Genomic DNA, 15102 nt, shown 5'->3' on the forward strand with positions numbered 1-15102 from the left:
TATCCACACACATATATTGATCCACACAAGTATCACTCGAAATTGCGTGGTTTTCCTTTTAATTTGCGAACAAACACGTTCGGCCATTTATGGGAGTAAAAAATTTGACTCCCATAAATGGCCTTGTTTGTTGACGAGGAAAACCACGCAATTTCGAGTGATACTTGTGTGGATCATTATATTCTACTTTAAAAATATCTTTTTAATCATATGCATTTTATAACAAACGGTTACAAGCGCTTTTCAAAGACCAACTCGACCGATCCAAGGCAACGTGTTCCTTTAATTAATAGTTTTTGAGGCAAAAATTTAATTTGAATTTGGTCTCAGATTTGCTTTTGATCGAGATGATATTATTTGTGGGTGGAATTATTTCAGGAATGCACTTAGGAAAGCTCACATTACGTTGACTTATTTGTTACAATTTATTTGTTACAATGCCGTCTTCGCGTGTGTCTTCTCAAGTCGATAATTTCTATTCAATTAAATCAAGTCAAGAAAACATCGACTTTAAACAAAATCTGGAGTATGAACACAAACTGTTTTTGTATATTCTCGTCTTTATTTACAATATATTTACATTCATCTCGTCATATATCACAATTTGTAAAAAAAAAAAAAAAATCATATTTCAAACTTGCATCAAACATTGTAAATCAAGTTCAATTGTAACATTGAAAAATTGGATTATTATGTAAATACATTTCCCCCAAAAAATAGGTAGGTTGCTAAAACAGTAATAGCTGGCATGACCTTGACAGGGAGGCTCTTAAAGGTCATGACCTCATTTTCATTTGCAAGGGTCATTGACCCCACATGACCCCTAGCTACAACAGCTTGTAATACTGAAGCAGCCATGAATCTAAAAAAGACTAGAAATAATAATCGGACTTGATACTTCCTGAATACCAAAGTCACAATTAAAGTGGAGGCCGGTCATCGTGTGCGATTTCTAGGAAACGACCAAAACGGCGAAAGATTGTGCAATAGCGCGGTCATAGTCACAATTACAAGTGTCCCGCACGCTTCCATGACAGGAATGGGGTGAAGTTCTTGGCCTGTTTATCGGCTGATGTTTATGGAAGTGCCGCACCAGGTCAGAGTTAAAATTAACAAAATGCCCGCCCGATTCACAAAATTACATGGCAGCCAAAAGGAGTCCCAGAAGGCCTCGACTGAAAATGCCTAGAAGTCCATCATAAACTAACTGTGACTGGAATAGAAGGCAGCAGGGGCAATTTCCTCTATGCCCCTAGTCATTGCCTTGACAAGGTTTCCTTTGAAATATTCAAGTCAAAATTGTTGTCCCTCCCTGCCCATAGTGGTGCCCTTAGGGTAAAATATGTTGCCCTTACAAGAACAAAATATCAGGCCGGAATTTTTGTGTGTGAACAGTTTCCTTCAAAAGGCAGCCTGATTTTTGTTTTTACAGAGAGTGGACAATTAAATAAATACAAAGTGACGTTGGCCACAACTCTGTTGCATCATACTGTTTGTTGTTGTTGGTGTTGTTGTTTACCTCCAGCTGGGATATTTAGACTTCTGGTTTTGGTTGATACCCTACGACCTCATCCCATCCTTTTCTACAAGTCTTGATGATCCATGCATGCTCATCGTCATCTGATTAAAGAAAAATAACACATAAATATTGGAATATTTTAAAGCCATTGGACACTTTCGGAACAGAATTTTTTTTTAAAGTTCACAGATTTACAAATAACTTACAGGCTTTACAGAAGGTAATGGTGAAAGACTTCTCTTGAAATATTATTCCATGAAATGCTTTACTTTTTGAGAAAACACTAAAACAATATCAATTCTCAATATCAAGATTTACAGATTTATTTTAAACACATGTCATGACACGGCGAAACGTGCGGAAACAAGGGTGGGTTTTCCCGTTATTTTCTCTCGACTCCGATGACCGATTGAGCCTAAATTTTCACAGGTTTGTTATTTTATATAAGTTGTGATACACGAAGTGTGGGCCTTGGACAATACTGTTTACCGAAAGTGTCCAATGGCTTTAAACATTGCTTTCCGCACTGGGCCCACTCATTTTCTTAGAGCTGCTTGAGCACAATAAGGTTACCAGCCAAACTACTACGCTCACACTTACAATTTGTGACTGGTATCCTGCTAATTTACCAAAGTAACAAAGAACAAACTGTTCTGTGAAACTCTACTCACATATGGCCCTAGCTGGGAATCGAACCAGGGCCACATTGGTGAGAGGTGAGCACTTTCTGCACTAGTAACCTGTGCTACCTTATGTGTGAGTCTCGCAGCTAAACATCAGCAGCTTGCCTTTGCACAGACTGAGCGTCTGACGTAACACTTCGAGGCTCGTGAATTACCCCAGATACCACAGCCTGAGCGGATGTCCGGATTCATACAAATGTACCTTTGACCTTGCATTCATTTAACTCAGAGATTCGCAGTCAATTCACATGTACATGTACAGGTATAAAATAGTGAAGAAAACGACACTACATGTACATGACGCACAGTACATTTTATGCACATGTACGCTGCATGCAGATGGTCAGGTCGAAAGTACAAGCTGACACTAGAAACACCTTGGACCAATCATAACACAGCATGTTTATCTAATGACACCATTGTATCCAATGAAATCATCGGGCCTGTAATACCAGTGCCCGCCTTGCAAATAAAGACAGGGGACCAGTCTAGCCTTTGCAAAACTTGTATGAGGCCGTGTCCGAATTAGCAGCTAGAGCTACAACTAGATTTCTGTGTCACCATATGACGTCCTTAGCAACACACATCAGGTTTTCAGGTTTATTTCCATACCATTTGTACATGTACAATGTAAGGGACAACTAATGTAGAAGTTAATAACAGTATGGGGAGGTCGCAGACAGAAAGCCTAGGCTTGTACAGGGTCTGGCCTCTTCAAAAAAAAATACATATAAATAATGAGTTACAATCATGAGTTTTAAAAATAGACAAAAAGGCAATATTCAATATGTGGTTTATTTATTGAATAATTTAGTTTAATAATTGTTCATAACCTGACAAGTCAAGAAATACAATTTAAAAGAAAAATAGCCATCTATAACTTAACAATTTTATTAATATTGAGTCATATGGCAAGTGGAGTAAAAGTTCATAAAGCTCCTAGTTATCGTTTAAGAACTATATTAAGAAGAAGGTGCTTATGCCCAGTCGTAGTCATAGCTGTAGACGCTTATTTGGATACGGCCTAATACTGAAATAACCGACTTACCTGCATTCCTGAGAAATTTGTGGTTGTAGTCGACAATGACTCTTGATTCGGGGTTATAAAAACCATTCCCGGTATCGTAACATCCCTCGGGTATATCCCTCGGTGGAATCCGATTGGTCAGCTGGGAACGACCTTTGAAGTTCAATAGAAATAGGAAGTCTTAGAGTCTGGGTAAATATTATTGTCAAAAAATCTGCATAAAGACATCTTGAAATTATGTGTTGACTTTTAACCTGACACCAAAGTGATAAGCACTGCTTACTCAGTGCTTTGCGAATTCAGTGCTTTGCAAATTTTGTGGTTTGTCTTGGCTGAGCGTTCTAGTTCATCAGACCCAAGCTTTGGTGTTGTGACAATTGTGCCCTAAAGGTAGTGCATTCTGCTTGACCAACCAGGCTCATAGTGGAGCATACCCATGCCTACATGTGTTTATCGTTAAGGACTGTGAAGGGGTTAACCCTGTGTCATGGCGAGCGGTTAAGAGCACCGGATTCAAGCTCTGGTGTTTGATCACCAGAGTGTGGGAATGAATCCTGGTCATGGCAATTGCTATGTAAAATTGGGGAAATAGTGCTTTCTGCTCTACGGACCCCCAAAAAACAAAAACAAATGTTCCAGCCCCTGGAGAGAAAAAAAAAACATGCCCTGGTGACAGTTGATTTGGGTTGACAGCCCAAGTCAAGTGTTGCCCTGACCCTGAAGTTGCCGTCAGTGGAGTGAGAGCTTACCAGCTGGTTTTAGACCATCACAAATCTCAGTGAAGAACCGTCTGTCGTATCCGTCACAATAAAGCCAGTCATCCTCTTCATATTCCAGACCATCGGCAAAGGTGTATTTACCCTGTGTACGTACCATCAAGAAAGATCAGACACACAGTCAGTGACAATAACAGAATCAAACATGACAAATTTACTATTTTAATTACATTCTTAGCGGTTGTTTTTAAATTTGATTAGGCTGATTAAAAATAATTGTTTCCTTCTGGTAACATGCTCTGAACAACAATTTGGGACGGAAGTACGGAAACTATTTTATTTTGAAAAAAGATTATTCTAGAGAACATTATTCAGTTTAAAATGCAATTTAATAACGCATATCAGGGCCCCTAGGTCTGCCTTTTTTTTAACGGTTTTATCAGGGCTCAATTTCAGACACTAGTCTGGCATTTAAACATTAGTTCTACGAATTTCAAGGTAGACAGGCTAGTCAGATATTAGTATCTTATTTATGCACATGTCCATTGATACACAACTGGCGGGTCGCACTAAATGCCGACAACTCACGACCCCCCCGTGTAATAGAATCGTCCAAGTACGTTGAAAGACAACATGGCGAATATTTCCGTTTGTTACTGAATTTGGGGTAAAAAACACCTTTTTTACAGTTAAAAATACAATTTTTCAACAGTTTAAAGGTGATTTAGATGCATATGACTCTTGTGCACATATGTAACGGTTGAATTTCGTTCAAATATTCTGTTAAAGTGCATTTAAAAATTGTTGTCGTGAGGGGTCGTGAGTTGTCGGTATTTAGTGCGACCGCAACTGGCACACTATCAACATATTATTATGGTGAGTAGAAAATAAATTCTATTTTGGTACAAATATTGATAACATCAAGGTTTTTGCACAGACAGCTTAACGAAAACAAACAATTATTGTTATTTAACATTAGGCCTTATCCCAACGAGGTAGGCTCTTTTATCAAACAATACTTACATCGACAGCAATCCCATTGTCCCACGTTGCTACATACTTGCTGCCATTGGGGAAGGAGAGCGTACCCTGACCATGAAACATACCATCCTTCATCTCTCCCTCGTACTTTGTGTCCGTTGGGAACGCATACTTCCCTTTTCCCTCCATTCTAAAAAGTAAAAGAAATGTTTTAAAATAAAAAACTTGAAAAACCTGATGTAAACATTTTGCTGCAGCTCTACTACAAGAGCTACATGGTTTGTTGCGCTATCTTCTCTTAGTCATTAGTGGAGACGATAGTGGGACAAACCATGGGTTGTAGGTCTAGTAGTAGGACTAGGAGTACGCAGCCTTTTTGGGGGCTATATATATAAACCTACAGTTTTAGTAATTAATAGTACCAACAAAACACTGATAAAATTATGCCATACTTGCATTTTTGGTTATTGAATAAAACAATTCATTTAAATAAATTTGTAAGTTACAACTTTTATCTTTAATTAAAAATTTAAGTTGTAAATATTATTAAATAAAAATCAGACAAAAACACAACTAACTAAATAATTTATTTTTAATTATTATACTGTTTATTTATGTAGGACTAGGAGTAGGACTAGCCCTAATAGGAGCTATTATCGTCTGTAGGCCTTTGACGGATAATAACAACAGTTGGTTGTAGGCAAATCATATTACCGGTGTTATTATAAAAAAAATTAATAATATGCTTTAAAAATTTATTTGTATCAAATAAGTTTCTATTAAAATGCCATCCAGTGCAGTGTGTTGCATGTGTATTGAGAAAATTAGTAATAAACACTCAGTTTTGACACCGCGTTCGCCCAACAGATCAAGCCATTTACACACTAAAAATACTGCCAAATTGAAGAGGTGATATAATAGCATTTATATCCAAATCAAATTACAAAATATATGAAAAGGAAGGAATGTGAAATTACCGTCCATTTTGGTGATCCCCTTCGTAACTACTGCCCGTGTACTCCATGTTGTTTTGCTGTGTTGTCAGGTAAATGGGAATGTATACGTCGCCAACAGAGGGCGCTACAGCACCAATCCGGTAAAATCTTGACGGGTGGATACCAAGACGTGTGAGTTGCAATAAAAACATACCAGCAATTTGATTGTATTGTATAGACCATTTTTATTCAACTCTGTACAAAATATTCACACAGTTTTGTTTTATACTTTGCATCGGTAAAAAGATAATTAATTAAGCCTATTAAAGTGACTGTTTGCAAATTGCAATATAAAGCGAACAACAGTCCAAATATTTAAAAAACATAACATACAAGTGTATGGGCCCAGCCTGCAGCTAGAAAGAAAAAAAATTAACCAATGAATGTTGTATTGTTTGTTATGGGGCCTGCGCAAGCGCAAGTATTTTTAAAGGCAGTGGTGTATCTCAACATATGCAAGAAATAAATAACCTGTGGAAATTTGAGCTCAATCGGATATCGAAGTTGCGAGATAATAATGAAAGAAAAACACCCTTGTCACACGAAGTTGTGTGCGTTTAGATGGTTGATTTCGAGACTTCAAGTTCTAAATCTGAGTTCTCGAAATCAAATTCGTGGAAAATTACTTCTTTCTCAAAAACTATGGCACTTAAGAGGGAGCCGTTTCTCACAATGTTTTATACCATCAACCTCTCCCAATTACTCGTCACCAATAAAGGTTTTATGCCAATAATTTTTTTGAGTAATTAGTCCACTGCCTTTAAAGTTTCAGTTTCACTTAGGTTCAAAAATCCGTGCCCAAATAGAACAGGACTGAAACGATCTCTAACTACCGGGCAAAGGATGTGGTTTTGAACACCGCCCGAGTGATGTGCTTTTGGATTTTTCCCTAGGACTCGGTGAAATGAGGTTTGTAACCCACTACTATTCAATGTGTGTCAAGTACACGTCACACTATATAATTAGCCATTTTTAGATAATAACGTTTGCCTTATGTGAGCCATGAATTATTATTTTCAATATAATTCTTTAAAATACATAACAGTAAATGATTGTATAGCAGAGCAAAATGTAACACAAAATTATTATACCAATATTGATACTAAAACTTAATGATTTGCCATTCATTATTAGCATGCATTTTGCAAAAAATTGTTACTTTTTGTGGTAGGCCTATTTGAAATAACTACACTTTTTAGCGACTTCTTCATTATAAAAAATAGTTTGGTCGATAAGATCACTGTTAACGTTTCAATTTTATGGCTTTCACATCGTGGTAGACCTCTGGTCTTGTATCCCCATTCCATTTAAAATTACCGCCAAGAAAAAAACAATACCACTTTTTGATATCGTGAGATGTCTTTATTATCTTTAGAGATGTAGAATTAGAACTATAGTTTTGTTGAGGCAATTTACAGGCAACCAGTTTCAGGCAATCTCCAAGAAGAGAATTCATTCACACACTATAAATTTGTTGGGGATCGTACATAAGACATTGTTTGAAAAGTGACTCGTGTGCCACCATTGACCCCCGTAGAAAACACTGCAGTTGGTTGCCTCCAAGTTGCCTGTAAAAATTGCCACGACTCTTTTCTTTTAATAGTAGACCTAATTGGTATGACATTGTACGTTTCTTGCGTCATAAACTGTGTCTGATTTCAGGTACTCTTTTACAGGTTCTTGACCACGGAGGAGGCACGATACTTCCTCCTGAAATCAGTGGTTTCGTCCAGGGCAAATATCGGTCCAAGCTCCCCGTGGACGTAGAGCGTCTCATCGTGCCGGTCCTGCTCAACAAGCTTCATAAGGGAGTCGGCAACCACAGATGCGCTGTCCAAACATGATCGAAGACAAATCAGTCATTATTATACTCAATGCCTAACTTACTCAATGTTTAGAGAGTGTTGAACGTTTATGCAGTGTTTAAGTCACCCAAACTTGTGGATCATAGTGAGATTTTGGTCGAAGACCAAGATATTATTTAACGTGTCCGAATTCGGCGGTTACAGCTAGGGATAGGCCTACCTCAGCTGGTCACTGCGTCACAAAGCGTTGAAGATGGACCTTTCTTAGCAACCGTAGCCGTAGCTGTAGACGCTAATTTAGACTCTATAATTGCCATTATTGGTTTCTTATCAGGTCTATGCAAACAGACTTTTTTTGTGTGCATGCTTTAACATGGGCCCAATTTCATAAAGCTGTTAAGCAGAAAATTCCGTTGAGCAAGTTTATATGATGCTAAGCAACAAACTTGTTTGCCACTAGCAATGTAGCATTAAGGCATGGACTTTTGGATGGTAACCAGTTTCTGCTAAGCCCAAGTTTGGTGCTTAGGCTTTATACAATTTGGCCCAGCTAATTTGTAGCTTGCCGGGAGGTTTTTTTATTTTTTCGTTGCCCGTTTGAAATGTTTGCAAAATGTTTAAATCATTAGTCCGGACGTTTTTGAAGCCATAATGAGTGGGGTGTTATTGATTCACCAGACGATGCTTATAGGCCAGGCTAGCCCTGGCGGCCTTACACTTTCGTTTTGTTCCTGTGTAGAGAGAAAGAGTCCTATATAGGGCTAAGGCCAGGCCTATGTATAATAATCTACTCACGGTTTAGTCTTGAGTTTAGTCAGGGTAATCTCAGCGTGTTTCTGCACCCGTTCCTCGGCTAGCACGGCCGTGGACATCTCGTCATCTTTCATCGGGCACGGACAGAAGACGTTCACTCGAATCTTGCGAGTTTTCACTTCCGGGTCGAATTTCTATAGATGGGAGAATTAAATCGAAACATTTTGTACCGCAACTATAAGTGGCAACATAATATCGTAGCCAATTTCTTTTCAGAACCAACAATACTCAACAGAGATAATCGCATGGTGTTACCACAAACCTCTCTCAGTTTAATTTCCACCATGCATGCAAAGTTTCAAATCCTACTTTTTATCGCAATTAATAAAAATTGTCTTTCCACTAAACAAATACTTGGAGGGACCCCTATAAAATATTGAATATTTTTTTAAGCATTTTGTGCACTGTTTGCTTAGGAATAGTGTGAATGGAAACAGAACTTTCGAAGGCATATAGTTGAATTATTATGCCCTCATCAATAACTTTTTTTACTTGACCCCAAATAAAATTTGCAATGTTACCGTTTTAAACGGGATCAATTTACTGTTGATTCAATGTTACATAATGAGATGCCAAATTGCCAAAAGTTAACATCAAATCTCTTCCTTAAACAATTCATATTTTCAGGATTTTGCACCGTTCGCTGTGGGAGTTTATATGTATAAGTGGTGCACACAGAAAAATACTGTTGCAATTTTACCGTTATATAAACGGGATCCACTATTAATATTGATTCAATGTCCACATGGGAGATGCATCTTACCGCAATGGTCTTGGTGTATGCTAGCACAGCGGCCTTGCAGGCACTGACAATCGGCATGTAAGGGGCCAGGGTCATCGCTATATAAAACAAATTAAAAAATTTCAAACGTTCTTCGTTTTTAATGGGATACGCACAGTGATTGTTTTGAATGTGAACATTGCTGGCTGTAGTTAGGCCCTATTAGTAATTTTTAAAGGGTGGATTTCAGTTAGGTCTACACTGAAATGCTTTATAAATGTTAGAATACAAGTGTCTGTGACTGTAATATTTCATTAAGAACAAACAATGGATTAATGAAGAAATAAAATTACAAACTGTTTTCTCACTGACCATCAAGCCGAACACATGGCCTAATTTCATAAAGCCTGTATAAAGCACAAAACTGGCTAAAAACAGAATAGTACCGCTCAGCAGAAACACCAGCCAAAATTACATTTTCGTTGCTAGTACCCCACTCGATTTTGCTCAGAGAAATTTGCCAAGAAATATTTCCTGCTTAGGCCTAATAGCTCTAGCCTATAAAATCAGACACAGACTTAAAAAATATTCATTCATTTATACGGCTTCCTATGTAATAAAGACTAAATCGTAGAAACAAACAAATATCGACGTACACCGAGTTGTTAATATTAAAACAATATAAATCGATGCCTGGTAATTATAACAAAACAAATCAACATCGAGCTTGTCAGGTCTCAGTGAATAATGGTTACCTGCAACTGACGTCACGTTGACAAGCAATCCTTTGGCGTTGAGGTATTCAAGGGCCAGCCGGGTACCATGGATAATGCCGTGCTGCAAAATCATAACTTTATGTTAATATAAGATATCAAATAGATAAGGGATGCTGGGGCAAAGACTATTCATGTAGTAGGGCATTATACCCAATTCCTGAATTTCTTGTTTTTCCCCTGTGCACAAAAGAGTGCACACAAACTGAACGCAACATAATGCAAATAGTTCACTGTATTAATCGTCTGCAGTTTGGCCATTCAACTTCATCATTTTGTTCAGTTGATGGTTTTAATGAATGGAACACTCACTCTTGGAAATCCTACCGCGAGTATAGGATGATTCATAAACATTTTATGAATTCTTTTTAAAGGCAGTGGACACTATTGGTAATTGTCAAAGACTAGCCTTCACAGTTGGTGTATCTCAACATATGCATAAAATAACAAACCTGTGAAAATTTGAGCTCAATTGGTCATCGAAGTTGCGAGATAATAATGAAAGAAAAAACACCATTGTCACACGAAGTTGTGTGCGTTTAGATGGTTGATTTCGAGACCTCAAATTCTAAATCTGAGAGGTCTCAAAATCAAATTCATGGAAAATTACTTCTTTCTCGAAAACTATGGCACTTCAGAGGGAGCCGTTTCTCACAATGTTTTATACCATCAACCTCCCCCATTACTCGCCACGGTTTTATGCTAATAATTATTTTGAGTAATTACCAATATTGTCCACTGCCTTTAATAGTATCCTCCTGTCTTGAAAATGCTTGTGTCATAATCATTCCTTCTATCACTGAGATGTTTTTAATTTGATTTGGTATCCTGGCCAATCAATATTAGAAATACCAGGAGCGCTTCCGCGCGCAGTGTTTCCGTAGAAGAAAACGACCAGTTGTTTTGTGCATCCAGGACGTGAATGCCCGGCGATGATTGTCTCGTGAATATGATATTCTATCGTTGAAACTTCAAAAACTTCTCATAGAGAAAACCACTAAAAAGATAAAACATATAGCATCCCAAACCGGACAAATTGACCACCAAGGATAATGGAGCTTTGTTCTGTATATTTTTTCCAAGGAAAGGACAGTAAATTTGGGAAACTTTGTGTAATCTTCTTTGCCTAATATTGAGGTCCAAACGCACATTATACACAAAACAATTATTGGGACAGTGTAGGAAAAGTAACAGCCAACATATCAATCGTTTTTACTGTTTGTGGCTGGTTTTCCAGTTAATATTGTACTTTGATAGCAAAAACTCCTTGTCTGGTGCATGTTTCCCTCCATCCTACAGCCCGGAGTTAATTTGATCTCCAATAAATCCTTTTCTTAGTGTGTCCCCTTGCCAAGAGTGACGTTTAGGCCTTGTTTTGATGAGCATGTTTGAAAACCCCAACCCCAAACTGATCTCCAAAACATTACCAGCGATATCTGTATGGTTTTCTCCCACTCGATCTCGTCCCATGATGACCCAAGGTTACACACGATGTCCAGCCTGTCAAACTTTGCTTTTGCCGCCTCGAATCCCGCTTTCAGGCTGTTCTTGTCCGTGATGTCACAGTCGTGTACAAGCACTCTCTCCTCGCTGTATTTTTCCACTAGTTCCCTGTGGGGTTTGTTGGCCGCTTCGGACCCAAGGAAAATGACTCCCTGATGAGGAATGGTCAAGATATTATCAATCATCATTAAAGGTACAGGGGTGGATTTCACGTCCTAACATAGGACTAGTCATAAGCAATGCTAAGAGATAGGACTGGTCCTAGGACCAGAAACTCATCCTAACTTAGGACTGGTACTATCCTTAGTTAGGATGAGTTTCTGGTCCTAACTTAGGACCAGTAATATCTCTTAGCATTGCCTACAGGACTAGTCCTAAGTTAGGACTACCTTTGTGAAATCCACCCCTGGACACGTTTGTCAAAAAAGACCAGTATTCTCACTTGGCGTATCCAATAATATGCATAAAGTTATAACAAACCTTTTGAAAATTTGGGCTCAATCGGTCATCGAATAATGAAAAAAAGAACACCCTTGTTGCATTACTTTGTGCTTTCAGCTCAGATGCATAAAACAAAGGGATTTAGCGGAAGTCTTATTATTTGAGTGAGAAATTACCTCTTTCTCAAATGTTACTTCAGAGGGAGCTGTTTCTCACAATGTTTTGTTCTATCAACGTTCTCCATTTCTCGTTACCAATTAAGTTGTTAGGATAACAATTATTTTTGAGAATAACCAATAGTGTCTAGGCCTTTATAAGAATGCTACTAGTTGATTCTATAGATAAACGCAAATAATGATTACATCGGTTCGCATCTAATCAATATACATCAGCTTCCTATCTCTCAAAGAAACATCTTCAAAGAAAGTTGCTCCTGGTGTGAAATAAAAACGTCTAGGCTACCGTAAACAAGCCCCTGGTTATATCACAGACACCCAAGCAGGCTTGCTAACTATTTTACTGTGTGATTCAGCGCCTTAGAGAAAACTTTTGATTTTGGCGCGTTCTTGAATGATTGGTTGATGATTTTAACGTACAGAGCTCACCAATTCCGTTTCCAAAACGGCTGGCCGTTGCGCAGTGGAGGGGGTGGGGGGGGGGGGGGGGGTAGGCAATGGTCAGCAACAGACTTGCAGAAACGATGCTATAGTCTTATATCAAAGAAAGACCATGGAAAAGGGAGACCGAAAATCACAGGGAAGTGCTTTCTGCTACATCCTTACGGACTGTGAAGGGGGTAACCCTGTTTCAGCCCTAGGAGTAGGTGGCAATGTGTCCCCGGTGGCAGTTGGTTTTGTTGACAGCGGTCATCCTGTAAAGTACATGTATGAACATATTCCACTTTTTCAACTTTTGTGATTTATAATCCAAATGACGATGTTTTGCTCTGCCCGTGTGGGCAATAATAATGACAAGTGACTGCTACGGGTACAAACCTTTGCCCCCTTTTCGAGCAACGAGACAGCAAAAGTGGTTCCCAGCAGCCCCTCGCTGCCGGTCAGAAGAGCTACCGCACCGTTGACGTTTATTGCCATTGCGGGTATCCTCCTCGAAGTTCGGTGTAGCAAAAACAACCAACTAATATTTTATTCCAGGATTTGGGTGGAGTATTCTTCGCCAGATTTTAGCAATATGCTTCAGAGAGTTAATTTTAAGACAGCTACAGTAATAGTATAACTAGCTTCACCGAGTTATCGCATTGTAGCAAATTTTGCACCCTGAACCCATCCTGTTAGTTTTGCCGATGTCCGCTGACAATGCGCTAGGATTTACACAATTAAAATTGCTCAGATAAAATTGGATGGTGCAAAGTCTTGTAGTTGTTGTGCTCGTTATATTATGTTTATCGATAAAAATATACATATGGGGTCGACCCGACACCATAGTTCATTAGGTTATTTTGTGTTATAGTATATACTCTTGTCGGATCGTGAAATCTGCTGATAACCCCAAATGATTACTATTCACGATTTCTGCCGAACTGGGATACTTTCATGAACACTAGGTGGCAGTAGACTTACCGGGTCGTGCGCATGCTCAGTAAATTTTACCTGGTAAAAGCTCCTGCCATCTAGCGTTCAAGAAAGTCTTCAAGAATAGGTCTATTATACTTTTGCATAAACATTTTTGTTTATTTTCCGTGTCGCGAAATATTAACACCAATATTCACAATTACGTCCGCACGTAAATACTCACGTGAATATTTGCAAAGTGGGGCAAACAAATATTTATGTATAATGTAAATATATAAAAAGGTCGATGTCCCTTCAGGGTCACCATAGCAAACATATCTTCCCAGTTGGCTTTTTGCAAACCCCTTGCACTTACGTCAGCCATTTTGATGTTTCATTTTGGGGAGTCTTGTGGCAGTATTTGAACTATAAAAAAATGCTGCAACTGCTTTCACATGAGCCTCCTGTACAGGCTGTTGCAATTAAAGACCCCTTCCTTCCAATTTAAAGAATGGAACAACCACAATGAGTTACGCCAATTAGCACCGTTGGGGGAATGGACATGGGTATGATATATCATCATCCGGGCCCCACGTTATGTAAACCATGCTGCACAGTCACATGTACATCTTGATTTGTGAAGAGCAGTATTTCACGGAACCAGTCATGATGAAACATAAGAAGACGACCCTGCAAAATAGAGGATGGTTGGAGCACGGCGGGAAAATGGGGCTTGCGTCACCCATGAATAAAAGATGCTCACGTCTTTAATTAAGCGGGATACAAGAAGAGATATGTAATTACATAATAGGCTAATTGCCCAGCGGATAAATTTGCTTGATTTAGGTCACGTGGTACGTCAGATTCCATGCAGACACAAAATTAGTCAAAGAAGTCTGTTCTTTTTGTTCTTAGATGAAAACGAATAAAACAGTGCAGTAGAGATCCGTACCGGAAGTACAATATTCTGATTGATGGTAATAAAATATTATGGTCACGCCTCCGCTTTGCGGTTTCTAAATTGTTGCTTTAAACATTTCGGGGAAGCCCCAGTATCCATCACTCCAACCTGTCCTTCTTCAGCAGACTGCCTCCCTACCCAGGCCCCGCCCCTGGCGTTCCGCCCCCCTCACTCACGTGGTATTTCAACACAGTGTTTTACCTCTCAATTTTTTACACTTTGAAAGCAGCTAGCTTGATACAATTTTGCCATGAGGTAGTTCTCGGTTTATAAAAAACAATTAAGTGACTGATTTTGTTTGTGGGATCATCAATCAAACGATGTTGGCCAATAAATAAAACCGGAAGTGGAAGTGACATCACCGCGATGGCATTATTGCACAGTCCGTAAGCTAGTCTTGTTTCAAGAATACAACACAATTGAGCAACTGCTCTGAGTCGCAACCATAGTCGCAACACAAAAATTTGACATTCCTACGCAATGTTTCAAACACTATTTAGAAAAACAATGAAATTGTGTGTAGGTTTTACGTTTTTAATAATGCATTTTTGTATTAGAAAGTTTCATGTCTTGAAAGTTTACCATGTCCGCCTTGACTAAAGACTACTGTGCTAATGAACAATCACTTGTTGACGTTGGTGACCAGTGTGTGT

At 38.7% G+C, this 15102-nt stretch overlaps 2 protein-coding genes across 2 annotated transcripts; both read right to left on the reverse strand.

The window, feature by feature from the left end:
• Positions 1-254: 254 nt before the first annotated feature.
• On the reverse strand, positions 255-5958 carry LOC117303523 (MORN repeat-containing protein 5-like). The gene is made up of 5 exons (XM_033787748.1): positions 5904-5958; positions 4969-5116; positions 3979-4090; positions 3251-3382; positions 255-1620 (listed from the first exon to the last, which is right to left on the reverse strand). Exons 1-5 carry the CDS (start codon positions 5948-5950, stop codon positions 1535-1537), a joined length of 525 nt encoding a protein of 174 aa, XP_033643639.1. The 5' UTR covers positions 5951-5958; the 3' UTR covers positions 255-1534.
• Positions 5959-6623: 665 nt separating this feature from the next.
• Positions 6624-13071, reverse strand: LOC117303506 (15-hydroxyprostaglandin dehydrogenase [NAD(+)]-like). The gene is made up of 6 exons (XM_033787729.1): positions 12973-13071; positions 11461-11688; positions 10016-10097; positions 9303-9379; positions 8522-8673; positions 6624-7751 (listed from the first exon to the last, which is right to left on the reverse strand). The coding sequence occupies exons 1-6, from the start codon at positions 13069-13071 to the stop codon at positions 7592-7594; spliced, it is 798 nt and encodes a 265-aa protein (XP_033643620.1). The 3' UTR covers positions 6624-7591.
• Between the last annotated feature and the right edge of the window lie 2031 nt (positions 13072-15102).

This window comes from Asterias rubens, chromosome 19, assembly GCF_902459465.1.
Source record: "Asterias rubens chromosome 19, eAstRub1.3, whole genome shotgun sequence".
NCBI lineage: Eukaryota > Metazoa > Echinodermata > Asteroidea > Forcipulatida > Asteriidae > Asterias > Asterias rubens.